At 56.4% G+C, this 20,656-nt stretch overlaps 5 protein-coding genes across 5 annotated transcripts; 2 read left to right on the plus strand and 3 right to left on the minus strand.

The window, feature by feature from the left end:
• Nucleotides 1-977: 977 nt before the first annotated feature.
• On the plus strand, nucleotides 978-3,200 carry NHX1 (Endosomal/prevacuolar sodium/hydrogen exchanger; the record flags this gene model as incomplete). Its single annotated transcript, XM_037316627.1, has 5 exons — nucleotides 978-1,023; nucleotides 1,085-1,114; nucleotides 1,175-1,321; nucleotides 1,385-2,044; nucleotides 2,095-3,200. 5 exons carry the CDS (start codon nucleotides 978-980, stop codon nucleotides 3,198-3,200), a joined length of 1,989 nt encoding a protein of 662 aa, XP_037184608.1.
• An 811-nt stretch (nucleotides 3,201-4,011) lies between these two features.
• Nucleotides 4,012-9,611, minus strand: EAF1 (Chromatin modification-related protein EAF1; the record flags this gene model as incomplete). Its single annotated transcript, XM_037316628.1, has 4 exons — nucleotides 4,012-5,931; nucleotides 5,989-9,226; nucleotides 9,319-9,471; nucleotides 9,550-9,611. The coding sequence occupies 4 exons, from the start codon at nucleotides 9,609-9,611 to the stop codon at nucleotides 4,012-4,014; spliced, it is 5,373 nt and encodes a 1,790-aa protein (XP_037184601.1).
• A 4,435-nt stretch (nucleotides 9,612-14,046) lies between these two features.
• Nucleotides 14,047-14,717, plus strand: CGCA056_v001369 (uncharacterized protein; the record flags this gene model as incomplete). The annotated part of the gene is made up of 2 exons (XM_037316629.1): nucleotides 14,047-14,272; nucleotides 14,326-14,717. 2 exons carry the CDS (start codon nucleotides 14,047-14,049, stop codon nucleotides 14,715-14,717), a joined length of 618 nt encoding a protein of 205 aa, XP_037184600.1.
• Nucleotides 14,718-15,054: 337 nt separating this feature from the next.
• On the minus strand, nucleotides 15,055-15,952 carry CGCA056_v001370 (uncharacterized protein; the record flags this gene model as incomplete). The annotated part of the gene is made up of 3 exons (XM_037316630.1): nucleotides 15,055-15,062; nucleotides 15,114-15,336; nucleotides 15,404-15,952. The coding sequence occupies 3 exons, from the start codon at nucleotides 15,950-15,952 to the stop codon at nucleotides 15,055-15,057; spliced, it is 780 nt and encodes a 259-aa protein (XP_037185663.1).
• Nucleotides 15,953-17,402: 1,450 nt separating this feature from the next.
• snf5 (SWI/SNF chromatin-remodeling complex subunit snf5) lies at nucleotides 17,403-19,663 on the minus strand (the record flags this gene model as incomplete). The annotated part of the gene is made up of 2 exons (XM_037316631.1): nucleotides 17,403-17,738; nucleotides 17,795-19,663. The coding sequence occupies 2 exons, from the start codon at nucleotides 19,661-19,663 to the stop codon at nucleotides 17,403-17,405; spliced, it is 2,205 nt and encodes a 734-aa protein (XP_037185664.1).
• Between the last annotated feature and the right edge of the window lie 993 nt (nucleotides 19,664-20,656).

The raw sequence follows: 20,656 nt of genomic DNA on the forward strand, positions 1-20,656 counted from the left end.
TGTCACCCCAGGCTGCCCAACAACTCTTCCGCTCTCCCAACCGCTCTCCCCAGGTGTCAGATGTCTTACCGCAGGGTGTGCCGACCTCGACACCCTCAGCGAACTGGTCGTCTTCTCCAGGTTTCCAGGCTCCCGACCGCTGCGCTGGGGAAAAGAATGGGTACCTCTTGCTGCTTGGTGCTTGGTTCCCAGCGTCTCGTCGCAGCTGCGCCCGCCCGCCCCAGAGTTGCCCGCGATCTAGACCCGTTGGGGGGGGGGGGGGGGGTGAGTGTGGACATGGGGAAGACACGTGCCATGTCATTATGAAATCATCTGCGGGAGATGCAATAAGCGAAGCCCATTCACGCATGGCCACCACCTAAGCGAGCCTATCGACTTATCAGGAGTCCCTTGCGTCCAGACGAACGGGCTAACCGAATCTGGGACGTTCGAAGCTCAAACACTGGGCCTCCAGTACCGGTACTTAAAGATCGACGCTTGGCGGCCGCTGTTCCGTCCAAAAGGCACTGACACCTGCCCGCCCCCAATTGTAGCTCTACCACCCCGCCGCGACTACGCAACGTCAAACATCCATGGCCAATCAGCGGACGGGTACGGAGCCACCGCGGTGCATTGTTGCAGCCTCCGAGAAGTGGCTGGCTCCCGTCCGTCTGTCTGGCTAATTATTGCACTGCTGCACCTACCGACCTTACCTGCGCCTGCATCTCGAGTGGACACCTTTGCGAATGCCATCTCGACCTTGAGGCCTGGCGAAATCGATACATTGCGCCCTCTCGTCGCCGCCTCACACGACTCCGCGGCGGACGATCCCTCGACACCTGCGACGCCTGTCGAGCTGGCTTGTTCATGATCGCCATCCGCAATCCTCGGAGCTCATGTGCGACCCGCCGGTCAGCCTGCTTCCCTCTTGATTCTGGATCTTACTCTGTCACCAACCCGTGAGCGCCGCAATTACCGCACCGAACCTTTCCTTCGACATGTTTTCCGCCTCCGATCTCGCAGGGACGGCCCTGCGCATCGTCCGTACGTTGCCATGGCACAGCCATCCACCTCCAGAGAGAACGCGCAAACTGACGATCCTCAGAACGTGCAGCCGAAGAAGGCGATCCCGAAAGTACGATGCCGAAGCTGACCATCTCCCGCCCTGCCGACTGCGACTGACTGTATACTCCAGGCTCCGATGGCTCTCAGAAGGAAATCTTCGCCGCGTGGGCGCTGTTCATTTCCATCATGCTGCTCATCATTGCATTCCTCACAAGCTACTTTCTCCAAGAGAGGAAGATTGAAGCGGTCCACGAAACCGTTATTTCCATCTTTGCCGGTTCGTTCCCTTCTCTCCATGCGCAGATTGTATCCCGAGAGATGATCTAACCCAACCGTCTAGGTATGACTGTCGGACTTCTCTTACTCGTGACCTCTGGCGACTCGATTCGAAACCTCATCAGCTTCGACTACCAAATCTTTTTCAACCTATTACTGCCTCCAATTATCCTGGCATCGGGATACGAACTACACCAAGCCAACTTCTTCCGAAACATGGGCACGATCTTGACATTCGCTTTCGCCGGAACGTTCCTGTCGGCGGTGGTCATTGGTCTTATACTGTGGCTCTACGCGCTCACCGGAGTCGAGTCCATCAGCATGTCATTTGTCGACGCTATCTCAGTGGGAGCTACCTTGTCAGCCACTGACCCCGTGACCATTTTGGCCATCTTCAACTCATACAAAGTCGATCCGAAGCTCTATACCATTATCTTCGGCGAGTCAATCTTGAATGACGCTATTGCCATCGTCATCTTCGAGACGGCGCAAAAGTACAAAAAGGGTGATGCCTCTAAGCTGGGCTTGTTAAGCTTCTTCGAGGGTATCGGCATCTTCTTGATTGTCTTCTTCGGCAGCATGTTAATCGGCGTTCTCGTCGGTGTCATGACAGCACTGCTTCTGAAGCTTACCTACATCCGCCGCTACCCGAAGACAGAGAGCTGTTTAGTTGTGCTGATTGCCTACGCCACGTACTTCTTCTCTCACGGCATCCACATGTCTGGTAAGTTGACCCGACGACTGTATTCTGTTTTTGGCGCTGACCCTCTGTAGGTATCGTGTCTTTGCTGTTTTGCGGTATCACGCTGAAGCATTACGCCTACTTCAACATGTCAAGGCGGACGCAGCTCACCACCAAATTCATTTTCCAGATCCTGGCACAGCTGTCAGAGAACTTTATCTTCATCTACCTCGGCCTTGCCCTGTTCACAGATAATGCGCTGCAGTTTCGACCTCTGCTCATCATCATCACCGTCGCAGCAGTCTGCGCGGCACGATGGGTCGCTGTGTTCCCGCTGTCCCGTGCCATCAACTGGGTCATCCGTTACAGAGCCCAACGCAGGGGCGGAGATGTCAGCGACGAGCTTCCGTACAACTACCAGGCCATGCTCTTCTGGGCCGGTCTCCGCGGAGCTGTCGGAGTGGCTCTAGCAGCGCTGCTCACGGGCGAGAACTCCTACGCGCTCAAAGCCACCGTCCTGGTTGTCGTCGTGCTCACTGTCATCATCTTTGGCGGTACGACGGCGCGCATGTTGGAAATCCTCGGTATCCGCACGGGCGTCGTCGACGAGATTGACAGCGATGACGAGTTCGACATTGAGTCGTTCGGAGGTAACTACTACAAGCGCTCCGGCGGCATCGGCTTCACCCCCGGGCGACGGAACGGCAGCATGTCGCTAGACAACATCGCCTCACGCAACGGCACTCGTCCGGGCGCTGGCTCGGAACGCGGTAGCTACGTTTCCGGCCACCACTCGCCGAACCCCATCAAGCGAGGCACAAGCCTCAGCCGCAAGAATTCTGAGGCGGAGCGGGGCGACCTGCTGAACCGCAGCGGCAACACGACAGACTCGGATCTGGGAAGCGATATTGACACGTCGGATCTCCCGCCTCCTGCTCGTCGCGAACCCCGGAGGACAAGCCCGTCGATGCTCACCCCTGGCGCATCGAACTCGGCAACTTCATCCGCCATCCTGCAAGCCGAGCCCTCACCTGCAGCGCATCACGTCTCTGCGACATCAGCCATCAGGCAGCTGTTCAGCGCCGAGGATCCTGCGGGTCTGTTCCGGCAGCTGGACGAGGACTTTATCAAGCCCAAGCTGTTGCTCGACGGCGGCAACAACAACAATCATCGCGGGAACGGGTCTGGGCCTGCTTAGATGTGGCTCGCGTGCAGTGGTTCTCGTTTCAATCTGTGTAAACGTCATTTCAGGGGTTTTATTTGCTTTCATCTCTTCGGAGACGGGTTTGTTGCACTTCCAGCGGCACTGGGAGAGTGGGCATCAAGTGGCGTTAGGCGTAACTATAGAGCGAGGTCTCGCATGAGGCCTGGGTTTCCGTATCATAGTACCCATGAAGAAATGTCGTTTCCTAATGCTATCCAAGTCATTTTTGTGACATGCAAAAGTTTTGACGTGCTTTGGATGTCCGGTGTGAGATTAGATGAGCAAGCCCACACCAACAGCACAGGTTCACATACGATAGTAGTGACAGACATGTAGGAGTGGCTTTCTTCTTTTTTTCCATTTCGTCTTTCCTCATCAGGCAGGCAGCCTGTCTAAGAAGCACTGCTGCCCTCCCGTCTCGTCTTCGCATTACAAGAGGTTATATACAACCTTGTGGATTCTTTCGCCTCCGCTGCCAGTAAGAATTTCGCAATACTCCTTTTATCTATGTACACGACGTCTGCTCGCGCCGCCGGCCTTTCCTTTCTGTGTCGTCTAGCCGCATCAGAGTGCAGACTAGGGCGACTGGGAGGCGGACGGCGCGACGACACTGCGAAGATGCCCTTGTTTCTCCCCCAAGGAACATGCAATCCGCGCTTCCCGCGGCACCCGTGATTGTGTATCGTCCCCTATCGCAAATGTCCGGGCATTCATCTCTGCCCCCTGAAGACATTTACGACGTGTGTGAGTTATGTGTGATAATATCATCACTCTTAATAAGATGCCTCGTCTTCGCTACCTCGGCCTATGTTGATGGCGCAGCAGACGGTGTAGCACTTCCGCTTGCTTGGCGCTCGGGCTGAGTTGGTTGAGGGGTCGCCTGCTGTGTTGCCTGCGGAGTGGCCTGCTGTGTTGCTTGCGGGTTCGCCTGCTTCGTCGCCTGCTGCTGAGCAGGTGACTGAGCTGGCGGCTGAGCAGACTTTTGAACTTGTTGTTGAGCTGGCTGCTGGGCTTGCTGCTGAACCGGTTGCTGCGTCTGTTGCGGCGGCTGCTGAGCCTGCTGGGCCTGCTGAGACGCCTGAGGCGGTTGCGGCGGCTTCACCTGCTGAGCTTGCAGGGTCTGCGGAGTCGGCGGAGGCTGCGATGGTTGCTTGCTTGGCTGGTTCTGCTGCGCTTGCTGAACTTGCTGTGCCTGGGCCTGGGCACGCTGTTGGGCTTGCTGAGCTTGCTGAGCTTGCTGCGCACGTTGTGCCTGCTGAGCTTGTTGCAGCTGCTGAGCCGTGTGTTGTTGATGCGGCGTCTGCTGTTGTTGTGGCTGAGGCTGGTTAGGGGGTTGAGGAGTAGACTGCGGCCGAGGAGTTGACTGAGGTCGAGGTGTGGGCGTAGGTTGAGATTGTGGCGTGGATTGAGGTCGTGGTGTAGGCTGAGGTTGAGGTGTGGAATGAGACTGAGATGTAGCGCGGGAATGAGCCTGATGTTGCTGTTGAGCATGATGTTGTTGCTGAGCATGCTGCTGGTGATGCTGGGCGTGTTGCTGCTGTTGGAGGTGTGCTTGTTGCTGAGCATGTTGTTGCTGTTGAGGGTGGTGTTGCGCCTGTTGTTGCTGGCCATGGTGCTGGTGTGCCTGCTGATGCTGACCGTTCTGCTGACCATTGGGCTGGCCGGCATTTGCAGCAGCCTGCGCCGCTTGTTGTTGCTGTTGCTGCTGTCTGAGAAGTGCAGCATACTGGTGCGGGCTTGTTGAGGCTGCTATGCCGTTAGCCATACCAGGGGAAGAAGCGCCTCCACCACCGGCGGCAGCATTCATAGCGCTCTGCGACATTGTCGTTCGCTGGGCAATCATCAACCGCGTGAGGTGATCCGTAGCTGCTTGGCGAGCCTGCTGTTCCGTCAAGTTGGGATTCTTTGCCTGAAACTGGGCCTGGATCGCGTTGAGCTGCAATTGGATATTGGGCGGCATCTGCGGGCGAGGCGAGCCAGAAGTACCATTGGGCATGTGGAGTCCACCTGCGGGAGGCGTGGACATTCCGCCGCCATTAGCGGCGTTGAAGGAGGCCATCATTGCTTGAGCGTTCGCAAGGAGATGCTGCTGAGGGACACCGTTGACGCCATTGGTACCATTAACGCCATTGACGCCATTGACGGTAGCAGGGCGCATGTTCGGCGGGGAGTGGGACTGCGAAGCCGGCGTGCCCTGGTGCATCTGCTGTTGACCCTGTTGCGCTTGCTGACCTTGCTGCTGTTGCGCCTGCTGCTGTTGTTGTTGATGAGGCTGTTGGACTTGTTGCTGCTGCGCCTGCTGCATGTGGGCGACGGCTTGACGCTGCTGGTCCGAGATGCGACGGGCTTGAAGCAGCAGGTTGACATTAACTTCCGGCTGGGGATTTGGCATTGGCATCCTGTGCTGTTGCTGGGCCTGCATCGCAGCTTGGATCTGCGCCTGTGGCACTCCGTTCATCTGCATCGGCGGCACAAGACCGCCCATCTGAGCAGTTGCGCCGCCCATGTTGGCTGTCGGAGCCTGCATCGGCATGCGGCCACGGCCCTGACCTGGGACAGCAAGCTGGTTCGGCATGTTAGGGCGAGCCAAGTTACCATTGACCTGGGCAGCGGCGGCCACAGCTGCGGCCGCCGCACCGTTCGCCTGCATCTGGGCAGCGCCGGGAGTGGTCGCCATCTGGGCAGCAGCTTGGCCTTGCTGGGCACGTTGTGCTTGTAAGGCCATCTGGGGAGAATCTGTGTTAGTAGGTACGATACCCTCGGGATTTCGCACAGGACGTACCCTTCGCTGAGTTTCTTGTCGCTGGTGGAACTGGGCCACCTTCTCAGCGAGTTGTTGGTCACGCTCCCACCTCATCAAGCTGTAGTCCCTCGGCGTCTTGACTGGTCCTCGCGGTTGGGCCGACTCATTGGCTTTGCGCATGGCTGCCATCTGAGAAGCATGCTGCTGCTTCTGAGCCGCCGTCTCCCGCTTCTTGGCCAACTTTCTCATTGCGTCAATGAGCGTCAAGTGCTTCTGGTTGCGTCTTCGCTCCACTCTAAGCGGTGTGGACGGTCTACGCCTAGCAATCGGTGTCGCCGGTGTGGTTGCGCCAGCTGGTTGTTGTTGTGATTGCGGCTGCTGCTGCTGCTGCTGCTGTTGCTGTTGCTGCTGTTGGTGCTGCTGCTGCTGCGCCGCAAGCTGGTTCTGTTGCATGATCACCCGATTTGCCGCGTCGATCCTGTTCTGGTATGCTTTGAAGTACTGCGTCTTTTGCATGTCCGTTGGTAGGCCCTCCAGATTGATCCAGCGCTCGAAGCACTCCCACGGCGTTCGACGCTCGGCACCAGAGGCGAACACAGATCTCGTCGTGAGCAGGCTGGAGATGAGCGACCAGTTGTACGAATACTCGCGAACAAGTCCACGTAACTCGTCATCTTCGGAAAGAGTCCACTGCGAAGGGCTGCGGCTCTCGTAGAAGTTTTGCATCGGCATCTGATATTCCGCAGGAGGGCGGAACTGGTGGCCGGCGTGAAGACGGTCTCTAATCGGCTTCATATCGGGGTTGAAAAGGGCCACGTCCGTGTTTTGCGGCGGCAGCTTCATCCTCTTGGCAGGCTGAGATCCAAACACGACCTTCTCGTCGTCGTCATCCTCCTCTTCTTCGTACTGGAAGCGGCTACGCTTTCTCGGAGGTCCGTCCGTCGAAAGCTTCATTTCACCCTCGACATACTTGCTCAGAGGAAGTGCGGGCCGGCGCCAGTGAGCATCCGGGTCAAACTCGGGGCCGGTGAAATCGAATGAAGGGACCTTGAGCGGTGCACCGTACATGGGCAGCTCCTGCAGCAGTTGGTCTGCTGTTGGCGAGTTTCGCAGCTCAAACACGACATCATCTTCTTCGAGTGCGAAAATCGCCGACGGTGCAACAGTCTCCAGGACCTCCTCGCGCAACTCATCCACGTGCTCAGGAGAATCCGAGTCGCCGGACGGTATCAGCTCGGGGGTGGGCTGAGCGTCGACCGCGTCCATGGAGGTGTCTGCCATCGACATGTCTGTCTCGGCCTCAGCCGATTGTGGCTTGGGGGGAATGAAGGCAGGAATCTGGAGCTCCTTGCGTTCTTCTGCACTGGATGTAACCCACTCAGCGCACGCCTGCGCCAGGTTGCGTGCGACCGCCATCTTCCACTTGCGCTCCTCTCGGAAATCTGTCCTCATCCACTTCATCTCTTGAAGCAAGACGTCCCAATGAGACTCGGGGCGTACCGGCTCAGCACACCGCTTTGGTTGACGCAGAGACCACTTGTCGTGCTGTTGAAGATGATAGACCCGCCGCAGCACACGGCATGCCTGGTTGTCTTGAATGGCCACGTAAGCATCGGGAGTCGACACCGTCTTGTGAGACTGATTAAGAATAACTTCGATCGGTTTCATCCACTTGCTAGTTTGAGTGAAGCCCTGCACGAAGAGTGGCGTAAAGTAATCGTCCGTTGGCAGAAAACTCTGCTTTTGCTGTGCGGGCACCACAGACTTGTCGGCTGAGCGTTTTGTTGACTTTCCGAAGACGACCGCTGAGGGCGTGTTCCTGGCCTTGTCCTTCTTCTTGCTGGCTAATGTCTTTGATCTGATAGTTGGTGATTGCGGAGCAAGCGTAACCGGAGTAAGCTGGCTGGGTGGTACATTATCGGTGCCGACAGTGTCCACAGGTTCCGGCCGCGATTCTCCCAAGATCTCTGATACCGACTTCTGCCGCATAGCGCCGGACGCCGTTCGTGTGACAGCACGTTCAGGATCTTGCGAGACATTGGCGAGGATTTGTGGTTGCGGGGTTGCAGATTTTGCCGGTGTGGGCTCGGGGCGACCTTCTTGTCCATCTGACACAGAAACCTTATCCTCAGGGTTAGAAGCTGGCTCATCCACATCCATCTGGTCGTCACTCGAAGCTTGTTCTTGACTATCCGGAACCTCTTTGGCTGCTGGTTCCTCGACCGTTGTGGCGGGAGCATCCTCAACGGTCTCAGGTGCTGACGGCTTATCAGCCACTGGTTCATGAGCTTTCAACTCAGTTTCTGGTACCACAGGGGTGGACGCAGGTGGGGGCGTAGATGCCTTTTTCGGAGTTTGAACTACTGGTGCCGAAGGAGTGGTGTCCATTGCCATGGATTCCTGCAAAAGCTGGGCCTCCGGCCCATCAGGAATCCGATCCGCATCTGCCAGAGGTGACGTCTCGGCCGTCTTCGGTTCCTCTTCAACCTTGTCCTCCGTCTCTGCCTCGTCCCTGGGCTCCGTACGCTCGACATAATGGGGACCTTCGTTGTCAGGGCTGGTATCCGTCGAAGCATCATGAACTGCTGGGGTGGCTGCTGTCTGGGTTGTCGAACCCGGTGACGAGAGAGCATCCGCAGCCCGCGCGGTGTCCGGCAGCAGCCTAACAGCCGGAGGAACCGTATCCTCCGTCTTCTTGGGTTCCTGCTGGGCGGGCGGTTGTGGTGCTGGAGGCTGAGGAACTGATAAACCGGTAGACGTTTTGGGCGCATCAACAGGCGACGCAGACTCGACCTCCTTCGACGTGGATTTCGGCTCGTCCCGAGCAGGCGACGGGGCGGCCTTCTCCGAGTTGTCGCCATCTACCGGATCACTAGCATCCTGACGCGACGCATGGGAAGGGTCCTTGGATACAACAGCCGGCGGGGCTGGCGGAGGTGTCGGAGCGGCGGCAGCAGGCGGCTTTACAGCTTCGTGTCGATTTGGGGTTGGGATCGCTGAGACGGGAGTTGGAGGCTTTGGTGGCAGCGCAGCAAGGCCGGTCAGTGGTCGAATGGACGGGGGAACGCCATTCGATTCGGTGGGCGCAGTCGGAGGCTGCTGTTGCGACGGCGCGGGGATGGGTTTCGCTTGCGGTTCGGCGACAGCAGCTTGCCTCGGTGGAGGAGTAGGCTCGGCATCTGGTGCGAAGAGGCCAGATGTGCCGAGGGAGTTTTTCAAGACATCGTAGCGTAGTTGAGGTCGTTGGGGAATAGCCAGCTCATTCAGCTTCCGTCCTCTGTAAGTCGTGTTAGCGACGGTTTAATGGCGAACAGGGCAAAACGCGACCAAATTGATTCAAAAAAGCGCGGCAGGGTAAATTGCACGTACTGGGAAATATCACTGCTCTGCAAGAACTGATTTTCGGCTGTTGTGAAGGGCGGCGCGTCGGGCTTTGCAAAAGCGTTTGTCGGGAGTGCATCGCCATCGGTCGCGACAGCAAAGAGCTGGCGAAGCTTCCGCTTTCTCGACGTTACAATTGAACTAAAAATTGTCAACACCTCGAATTTGGTATCGCTGGAATCGGCAGAGCGAGCTCTATCGACTGGAATAGTTACTCACTTAAATTCATCGCGTTTAGATCGCAAAAGCCTGGAGCGGTCGGCAGGCCCGACCTCAGTCATGTCATGAGCTGCCGCGACATCCGTTTTGGGCAAAAACGGAATGTCGACGATATTTTTTGGGATCCGCAGAGATGAAATCAGCGATCGCAAGTGATGAAAGTGGTGGTGGCGGGTCGTGACAATTGATCGCGATTGAAGTTCGTCGTGGAGGCGTGGAGGCTCGACCAGAATTTTGTCGGTCTACAGGCGCTGAACGAGTAGGTGATTCTGGAAGTCACAGGCCGGGCTGGCGGTGCTAGATTGGGCGGGAGAGAGATTGATGGACTAAGGAAAAAATGTTATCGCTACCATGGGGAAGCGGAGAAGACACTGTGCGCGCCGGTTTGCGCTTACCATCAACGCGCGCAGATCCCGGTGATGGCGAGATGGACGACCGGGGCCAAAAGGAGAAGCGGCACAGTGCCAGGTCCTAATCTCTTATGCGATAAGCCTCTCCAATGGGGACGCCTTGACCGGACCCTCCAGGCTTTTGGCGCGCACGAAGACTGTTGAGAGAGAAAGTGAACCACCCCCGGGGAATACTGGAGGCGTTCCATCAGTGCCTCTGGGCTTTCTCCAGCGCGCTCAGTCCAAGTGCAGCGCCGACACACGCTCGTTCCTTTTCTTCTTTTTTGCCCTTTCCCTCTTCTTTTTTCCCCTTCTCTGCCGTCAAGGCAGGTATCGGTACATGTCTTAGTTTAGTAGACAGGCGCCTCCAAACGACCCTGTGAAGTATCTACCAGTCATGATGGAGGTTGTCTGCTTGATTCAGGGTTCGCGTCTGCAAGTGCTGCATTCGTCTAGACCAACCCAATTCCTGTGTGGCCTGGCATCCAATCTCATTAGCATCCCTGGCCCCATTCACATTCCTCAGGTGCAAGCGGCCGTCGCTTCCTGCATGGGATTTTGCAGTTCCATGTTTGTGTGAAAATCTGGATCTCACTTGATTTCCTCTTGGCCGTATTCCTGGTTGTTGGACCAAAGCCTGCCCGACCATGCTGTGGACGTTTCTTCAAGGCGGCAGCCTCACAATCATGCGCCACGCCTGCAATTGGCAAGACTAATAAAAACCTTCACTCCTCAGGTTGGTTTTCTCCCCTCCAGCCTCAGAGCAGGCTTCAGATTCCGATGGTCATGTAAGTTTGCGCTCCCCCTCCACGACGGCCCGATGACAAACATGGCTTCTGCCTGGGAGTCGTCCGGCTGGTCGCTTGACCATTATGCGATGACAAACGGGCAGGGAGCGACCGTGGCAAACGAACGCATGATGGAACACGCCAACGAAGCCCAGGGCAAGGAAGATAGTAGCATCCTCACTCGAGGAGCCAGAACCCCGGTATGGCTGTTGGTGTGTGGATGTGGGTGTGCTTGTGATGAGACGTATTGCAACAGAGCTGAAATCGCTTGATTCGCCTGCCTGCGCCCTTGAAGTCCGCTGAAGCAACCGTCATAGACAGCAAGCCCGGAGGCGAGGGTGAAATGATGGATGGGCATGAGTCGGGTGCCTTTGAGCACAAAGGAGGCTCGACTCGCAACCTGTCGACCAGCTATTTTTCAACGTCTCTTTCGCTCCGTCTAAATAGTAGTAGGAGCAGGTGCAGCCCAAAATCTTGCGACCATCGAGTCAGTTCCGCGCCGCCAACAGTCGGAAGAGCTGGAGCCTTCAGCGGAAAAGTCGTCAGTTCCAGAAGAGTTTTCGGTTGGGACCTCGGAAGGGGGGCGTCGATGTGCGAGATCAGACCGTTGGCCACACACGGGCAGTCCATGACTTATCCCAACCTGCAGCCGGCTCTTCGAGATTTTTTTCACTGGTTTTTGCGCCGGGGCCCCATGGGTGATCGGGTGTGAGAGAGCGAGCCTGAGCAGTGAGAGGTGCAGGGCGGCGGCCAGGGTCGAGTGCTCGACGCTTATTGGCCGGAGCTCGTGCTCCAGCGCGGTCCTAAAATGCTCACCATCATGTCGAAGCTGTCAGCTAGCCTCTGGGGGATTTTTGTCCTGAAGGGCCGTGAGCCGGGCTGATCGTCATCTTGCGCAGTCTCTCTCTCTTGGTCAAGTCGTTGGTGCTGGGTTGCGGTGATTTGTGCTGAATGGTCTTGTCGACGGACCCGGAAATCGAAGCTGGGGAACCGAGAAAAAAGCGAGCCAGTCGAGCCGATGTTTCGACGCAGCTGTGCGTTTGCCAAGACGTCGCATTTTCTTCCAGCACTGGAAGTCTAAACAAATGTCAGCAAGAATTGAAACTGCTGCAGCACGCGACATAAGATCTACCTTTCAGAACACAAAATCGAGTAAACCAAAGACAGGATATTTTCAATAGCGAGCTGGCAGCTGGATATGCGTGGGTGTACCTGACGGGTCACAGGTCCGGAGAAAAGAGAGGCCGTCTTGCCTTACATAATGCTTTACATCCTGAGAGTTATGCACGGCCCTCTCGGATTGGCTGGACGAGTACAAATGCCGTTTTGTGTGACATCACGATTCCTACCGGCACAGTTGCAGTTGGCCCTTGTGGGTTCGTACAGGGGCTGGGCCATGTGCTGCCAATGAACTCCCAGAGTTGACAGCTAGGTTGACATAGAATCTGCACGCCAAAGTGTCAATGATAGTCTGATAGATTCGCCTTGCACAGCCGAAGACGGCTCCCAGTTCGGGGCAACCTGTGTGCCTCGGGCGACCCCATTGCTCCTTTCCCGCCGGAGTCCGCAGCTGCGCCGTCCCGTTATTTATATCTGATAAACAAGTCTTCTTGCAGTTTTCAGTTGATGATCTTGCTGGTACATATATGTGAGGGATACGTTCTGTCAATACAGCTGGTTCACCAACGCTTTGCATCACTTCCCATTTGACACCGATTGATACCTGTAATACCGCAGGCCTATTGAAAATGTCGTTCCTCGGGTTGGATATTGCCCAAAAGGGCCTGTCTCTGTACACGGTTAGTTACCCCTCACCTGAGGCTTCATCCGCGTCACCAAGCTCACGATGGAGGCAGGTCCCAGCCGCAGTAGCGTCGATCATGGCCGCTCACACCTATGCCTCCATGGCCTCGGGAAAGCTTTACGACGTAGCCAACCCGCGTAAGCTCAACGACGTCGTCGCGGCCGACGAGAAGTTGAGCAAGATAGTGCGTCTCCCTCCGCCCGAGTCTTGGGAGTTCGTGACTGACCGTCGCTCCAGATCAAAGCCCGGATCTTCCGCGCCGAGGCCGCCGCTGCGAACGGCTTCGAGACTCTCGGCCTCTATGCGGCCGGCGTGGTCGCTGCCAACGTGGCCGGTGTGGATCCCCGTTTTGTCAACACCATCAGCTTCAGCTACATCGGCCTCCGCATTTTGTACAACATCGTCTACATTCGTCTGCAGGACAACCGCAATTGGGCCCCGGTGCGCAGTCTCTCATGGATTCTCAGCATCGCTTGCACCTTTACGCTTTACTTCACTGCCGCCTCGAAGTTCGCTTCTGCCTAGGTTTTCTCTGGTTTCTTTGTAACTCGGGCATCGCCTAATCGTGTATACAATATTGATCACGGCCTCGGGCCTGCTTACAAGCAACACTATGAGATTTCGTTTTTGGTGATTGGTCCCGGTGAAGTGGCGTGTTCCTCGGTTTTTGAGTTCATTGTATCGGCGGCGTATTCGGGGAACTCGAAGAGGAAAGTGGTGCCATCAAGTTGCCTTGCGAATCCCCCAGACGGCTTCTTCTCGGGCCGCACTTGACAACCTCGTACCGCTTCAGCAGCACCCAGCCGTCCGCAAACGTGGCATCTGGCCCGCTTGTCTGCACGAGGCGATCTTGGATTTCGGTCCCTCGCTTTTGCGTGCAGCAAGCCATCATTCGCCTGAATGTAGTGGAACAAGCCTGGAATCCCTCATGCTCAGTCTTACCCTCGCAACCAATACCCGGACCAGTACCCGGAGTGGCTTCCAGTGTTGCGGTCTAGCAATGGCAAGAAGGATGCATGCCGGGTAAGACAACCTTCCGCATTGTGGAACATACAGGACTTCAGACCCAGATTGAGCCACTTAAATGGGCGCAACTGCCCAAGAGTCTCTTTGATCCTTCTTCAGCCTGTAAGCAAGAGTCGCGTGGTAGTTGAACTTCAAGACTTTAGATGTCCTTCTTCGGCTCTAGGCTCTTGTCAAAAAGATCAGGCAACCTGTCTTTGTCTCCATTTCTGCAATGTCGCTTGCTCCTTCCCTCCTTACGTACCTCTAGGCGAGTTGCTAGACTTGCGAAATCCGTTATCAATCTTTCGACTCTCTTGCTGCTTGCCTTCTCTCTCTCTTTTCCTCCACCCCTCTTTCCTTTCCTCCTGTACTCCTTCTTCCTGTTCTCCTCAGCTCACTAAGGGTATCATCATCTCTTGTTCTTTTCTTCCTACTCCCAAGCCAAAAGACTTTGTTCAAAGCCTCATCATAACACTGTTATCCTCCAACAGAACCGTTCCAACCTGCAACGATGTGCAACCTCAAAGGCATGGTTGCTGTTGCCGTCTTGGCTATCACAGTCACAATCACTGCTGCTGCTGCGATAAGGCCCAGCATTCAGCAGTCGGTCGAGATAGTCGTTGACATCGTCACTGCCACCACCACTGTTCAGCCTCCTGCCACTAACTCTATCAAATGCGATCACCAGTGGTGCCAGGACGGAGCTTCCATGTGCGCCTACTGGGCTGGAGTTACAGGTAAGCTTCATGGATATGCTTCAGCACTTATCTTTGCTAGGTATTTAACTTAGCTTTCCTGCCAGGTTTTGACCCTTCTCGAGGCCCTATTCCAGGAGAAACTGTCACCAACCTCGGTCCTTGCGCCATGCCTACGGCCACCGCCGCCCAAGACCTCCTGCCGCGCAAGGTTGAGACCAACAAGATGCTCATCACTCCTGCCCCTACAGTCGCAGTGGACTGCAGTTATAAGTTCTGCCAGGACAGCACCTCGTACTGCATGTACTGGGCTGGTGTTACCGGTTGGGATGTCTCGCTCGGTGCAATCCCTGGAATGCAGCGTACCTCTCTTGGCAATTGTGAAGCTACCACCTCGATCTCTATGGATGAGCCCGGCAACCACCTCCAGAAACAGACTGCTACTGTCAAGGCTTTCAAAGCGAGAGGCGCATCTTTCTTTCAATGAACAGAGCGCCGTAGGTTGTCTCCAATTCTGCCTTTGTTGCCCAAAAGATTTGCTTAACTCATCAGCTGACACTATGGATTGCAGATGATCAACCATTTTCGAGAAGCTTACGGTTGGGAGAAACCCGGAGACCTGTTACCAGACGATCATGACATCTGAAGAGGAACACCGTCAGCCCTAGAGACAATCGATTATATGGTAGAGAGAATCAAGATTCGATATTTCCAAATTGCAATATGTGCAGTGAAGAAGAGCTATGTACATGTTGTTACCCAAGCAGATGTGTTGCATTTACCCCGTATACATGACGCCTCCTCGGCCACGCAACCAACACTTCTTAAGCAGCTATATCCAAGGTCAGTCATTGGGTATCAATTGTGCTTCATTGAGACTCACCAGGTCCAGTGACGGAGGTCGTGATGGCGGTATCCTCGACATAAACGCCCGAGAAGTAAAAGTCCTCGTTGCTGTCCGGGTACCCGTCACGGGGCAGTTCCAGAACGCCCAAGTGCCAGTCCGCACCGTTCGACGACGTCGAGGCAGAGACCGGAGCCACGACCTGCGTGAGGGGCGCGCTGCCCTCAGAGTGCCAGAAGCCAACGCTGCCGCTGGAGAAGTTCTGCAAGATCATCACATCAGCATGCATCCCAGCCCAACCAACAGTTCCCCAAGCAAAGAAGACTCACAATCTCGTACGCCACGTTGTGCCACACACCGGCCTTCCACTCCGCCTTCCACAGGCTCTTCTGCTGCACCATGAACTGCAGGTTCGCGTTGCTCGTCGCGCTCTCCCCGCTGATCCACCCGCTCTTCAGCTCGGTGAAGTGGCTCTCGAAGAAGGCGATCTGGTGCTCGCGGTAGATGCTCGGCGCGTTCGTGTCCTTGCGCATAATGGAGAAGTGGTACCACACCTTGCCCGAGTTAATGGCCGCCTTGGTCTGCGGGATCAGCTCTGTACGGCGCATGTTCTGCCCGTTCCAGTACGCCGTGCTATCGAGCGTGATCTTGACGCCCTGCTTGGACGCCGTGTCGGCCGGGTTCTTGTAATCCGGCGACAGGTTGACGTATTTAGTGACGTCGCCTGAGCCGTGGATGTAGTACTGGTACGGCCCGACCTGGTTCGCCCAAGACCACTTGTTGAGGTCGGTTGAGGAGTTGAGGTCGTTGAAGCGGCCGTCCCATAGGATCTTGCCGGAGGCGAGGGGGAGGAGGGAGAAGAGGGCGGCGGCCTTCATGCTGGGCAAATCACGACGGGGGAAATGGAATGTGTAATTGTACTGGTAGGCCCGAGGATCCGAGTCGAACTGGAGAACCACCACCCCGCAACAGGAGAACGAACTCTTTTTATATCAAGTCCAAGGCAGATCCAATATGGGAACTCGGGATCACGACATTCGGTAGCGTGCATTGCGAACCCCAGGGGAAGATAGGAGTCCAGACGCAAAAGATGGGTCACGAGCAATATAAACATCGCCCCGGACGGACCGAGTAGCCAGGAGCTTGCCCGCGGAGGAAGCTTCTAAGACTGGCTTCGACGCTGGCTGGGTGTGCCGTCGCATTCGTCCGGACAGCACCTTCCGATGCACTTTATCATCGGTTCGGGTGATGATTTGGGGAATTTGTTTTGGGCGGAAGAGGGGGAAATTTAGGCTGTATGAAGTTTAAAGCGTGCCCACCCCCGCCACGCAAGGAGAATAAGGACATGCCGTCTGGCAAGGGCATGCTGGGCGAAGGCGAACTCAATCCCAAGTAAGGGGCATTCGGGCTCTGACGACGTTGAACGGGTCGCGATTCCATCTTTGACCCTTTTGAAGCTTCCTGGGCATGCTAGACGCGCCGAATGAACCACGGCAATGCCACGGTGTGCCAAGGAAGCTTGTTCCCCTTCCTGTTCAGGAACCGGGAGAGAGTGCTCCCTCCAGATGCCGCGTGGTGTCTTGACACGTCGTGAGGGTTACATTCGGAAGCAGCCACCGCGGCTTACAGGCGAAAGGATCTGCGGAGAAGGATAAAAAAGACTGAGCGATAAGTGGACGACCAAGCCGTGTGATGAGATCTTGGTCCTGTTCTAGCTGGGCCCAGGCATCGAATATAGACAGCCTCATGGTATTTTGTATCAAGGAACACCCTCAATCACAGAATGAACCAAACGCCGATCGGATCTTTGTAGTATTATTCTTACTACCGTAGCAGCGCTGACCACCCCAATAGCGCGCTCATCGTCAGTTTGTTTACATTTGCTCGCACCCCCCCTTGAATTCGCTGCTCTTGATCCAAATACCCAAGCTGAAACTCCTCCGCCCGTTTCGCTGCCACACTGGCAGGATCTGAACTCCCTTACCCTAAGCTCCACAGAGAAAATGACGATCTAGTGTCCCTTTTATGCCTCTACCAGCCGTAGGGGCGGTCAAGGCTCGATGCCTATGTAATAACGTCTTTTCTACAGATAAAAAAACAGGAACAAAAATGAGAGGTACCTTGTACAATAAGGGAAGCGGTAAACCTCCCCTATGTATCATCGTCGCTTTCAGCATAGCTTCCTAAAAAGCTCAGCTGACGCAATGCGCCTCCCACGAGCGATAGGCTCTGTGGTGCGGCATCTTGGAAAGGCCCGCGACGAGATGAGCGGCTTTCGTACCGAGGAGTGTCGGGCACTGGGCTTCCCAGCATAAGCTCATCAGCCTTCTAGGATGTGGCCGTCGAGGCCGGAGGCGCAGTGTCCTTGCCCTCCCTGGCGTCCACCTTCTGACGATGTTGCTTGTTCCTGAGATGCACCTCAAAGTTTCCGGCAGTCATTTCTGGACCAGGCGTGTAAAGCTTTCCGGGACAATCCAGACAGCGGATTCTTGGCAGGAACATCCACCTGACGCCCTCTGGCGGCTGTGAACCCGCAGGAACGGGCACCGGCATTTCTGTGGCGGGGTTGACTGCTGAGTACTTCATCATGCCTTCAAAGTTGTCGTATGTATACGTGTTCTTGAGTTGCTGAAGGCATTCCTTGAGCCACTCGGGCGGAGGAGGCTGGGTCATGTCAGCTACTGTTCCCATGCTTTCATTTATCACGCGAATTTACTTACAGCAGGTGGCGGTGGCTGGCCAGCGACTGGTGGTGGTGCGGGTTGTCGGCCAATTTGACCTTGAGGAAGAGGAGTGCCAAGCTTCGCGGGCAGAGCTTGGCTGTTGGAGGCCGGCGTGGACGGAGGGGGCATCGAGCTGGCAGGGGCCGCGGCACTGGGGATGCGTGTGTGCGCAGGCGTTGACGGGGTCTGCGAACCGCTCGGCGTGACTCTGGCTCTGGGGTTCTGGAGAAGTCTCCGCAGCTTGTCTTTGCTGACCTTGAGCGTGACAATGAGCTGAGAAGGCTCCTCAGTCTCGTCTCGAGTCTCGCGGCCGCCGAATCGGTTGAGATTTCTGCGCGTCTCATGGTGATGAATAACGCTCGCCTCGGGCGTCTCAGAGCGACCCAGATTCGTGATGCGTTGCTGAGCGGCGCTAGCAGCTCCACGAAGGCCTCTTGTCCTGGCCGTGCCTCCTCCGAGTTGTGAGACGCCCGGCGAGTCTGGGCCGGAGTCGTCGCTTGAATCGGAATCGGAAATCTCGCCGTCGCGGGCACCTGGCCTCTTGCGTGTGGTTGGCGCGCCGGCAACGCGCTTGTACAGCGTCGTCTCCTCCATATTCGGGGCGGCTCCAGGGAGCACTGATGACACCAGCAGCGTCCTGATCGTGCGCTGCCTTTCCTTGAGATCTGGCAGCTGAGGCCCGCCGCGGCGGTTGATGGAGCGCTTCTGCCTCCTTTGCTCGCGAGAAAAGATGACCTCGTTCCGGTCCAGGTCGGCGTCGCTGAGCTCGTACAAGTATGGTGCGTAGTCTTTGGCTTGTTGCTGGGGCCTGAAGACGGAAGTGAGAGGAGAGGGGAGGAAAGCGTTGATGAGGTCGGGATCTTCGACCGGGCGGCCGTCGAAGGGATGGCCAACACTGTACAGACTGCGAGTGAAGAGTTGACACTGCTCACGGATGCTGTGGGCGATGGCGGTGGTGAACTCGCCAGACAACGACAAGTCACGCGCCATGGTGGCGGCGAAATCCTCCGGCGAGTTTAGGGGGTTATTGATGTCCCATTCGAACTGGTCGACCAAAGTGTGCTGGCCGACGGTGACGTTGAGCTTGATTAATATCCTCATCTCGTCGTTCTTGTACGCGGAATAGGGCAATTCCGGATCAAGCGCGTCCTCTTCGGAGAAGACAAGGGGGTAGAAATCATTGAGCTGGTCGCGCATCTGATGAATGACCTGGTCAAGGACCGGCTTGTTTGCTTGGTCCAAGGAGATGCCGATGTCTTCCACCAAGTGCTGGGCGAAGAGCTCGGCGGGAATCACCCTGTCATGGAGGTTCCACGTGAAGGTGTCGCGAAGCTTGATCTTCTCCCAATCCACATCGATCCGTATCGGCACGAGCTCCTCATGCATTTCCGCCTGCTTCTTCAAATCCTTCTTCTTCCACCTCAACGGATGCGACTGGCGCTTTCCGGGCCGCGGTTTCTGGCTCGGGTAGATGACCTGAGCGGGAAAGGGCGCTCGCATACGGGGATCGATGTCGGTGTATCCGTTTCCGTAACCGCGATAGCCTTCGCCGTACAGCTTGCTCGGGGGAAAGAACATGCGCTGATTCTTCAGGATGCTGTAGTCGTCGATCTTGTCTCGCATCTGCTCCATGTCCTTTTCGAACTTGGCTTGCGCATCCTTCATGGCGATCGAGTGTTGCCAATCGCGCGCGACGTAGCGCTCGACCTGCATCTTGTTGAAAGAGTCCTTGTCCCGCACCGGGAGCGCCTTCGCGCTGGCAGACTGGGGAGTGCCATCATGGTTGTTGTTGGCGGACGTGGATGCTGATGATGAGGCTGTCGCGCCAGCGCCGGTGGGCGTGGACGTGGATGGCTGGGCGGCCATTGTGGAGGGAATGTGCAGGGTGCCGAATCGCAACGGCAATGCGACGGGCGCGAGCTGGTGTAGAAAACGCGCAGACTGGCCCGAGGTCGATTTGCGCGCGTGTTGTGGCAGATGCCAATTGGCGATGCCTCCAAAGTCGGATCAAGAGGTGCAAGGTGGATTCTGCTACGTCTACGGCAGCCTCCTGCTCCGTGTTGGTGTTGGGCGGGAAGGCTGGTGCCAGGTGGCTAACGCACCAAATGTCTCTAGGACGTGTTTTTGCTGAGAACTCCCGGTGCAGAAGCGTCAGAGTGACCCGGTCCTGTTAGCCGGCGCAGACCACCAGGCTTTCAGGGGACGGGAGTTGCAGTTGCCTTTTGCTTCGAAAATTCATTGGTCGCGCTGATGTACTCTGCCATACAAATTAGGCAGAGCGGTACCTACCGCCGCTCCCACACGTCCTCGATGGCTGCCGCACTAAGCACAAGGTGCTGAGCGTGTCTTTCACGATCTGAGCGCGTCCTGACCTCGACTGGCACTGGACTTGGCCGCACCGCCTCGAGTGTCGGCGCCACACCTGCCTCGAGGCAACCTCGCGCGTGGCGCACCACATGAAGCATTCAGAACAGTTGCTGCAACAGCTGCTTTGCCATGGTCACGGTCCACCACATTCGTAGTCACGAAGACATGAGGCAGCACCGCCCTTCTTGTCGACATCGATGAGTCCCGGCCAGGATCGTCTTGACCAGGACGAACATAATACGCTGTCGCCAGACGTGTAGAAACCCTCCCGTCTCTTGGAGAGATCCCATGTGGCCTTACGGTACGGCCCGGGCTTTTGCCGGTTTGAGGTTGGTGGGATGACGGGTTGCCCTGAGCTGTGAGCATCGGCAGCTTCAGCTCTGGTTGGGCTGAGCCGAGAAAAGGTTCTTTCATTCACCGAGTACACCTTGAGACGGAGCTACCTCACCTTGGGTCATGCACCTGGAACCCCTCACCTTGGAGGCGGCTGGG

This window comes from Colletotrichum aenigma, assembly GCF_013390185.1.
Source record: "Colletotrichum aenigma strain Cg56 chromosome Unknown KSG_Cg56_contig01, whole genome shotgun sequence".
Classification (NCBI taxonomy): domain Eukaryota; kingdom Fungi; phylum Ascomycota; class Sordariomycetes; order Glomerellales; family Glomerellaceae; genus Colletotrichum; species Colletotrichum aenigma.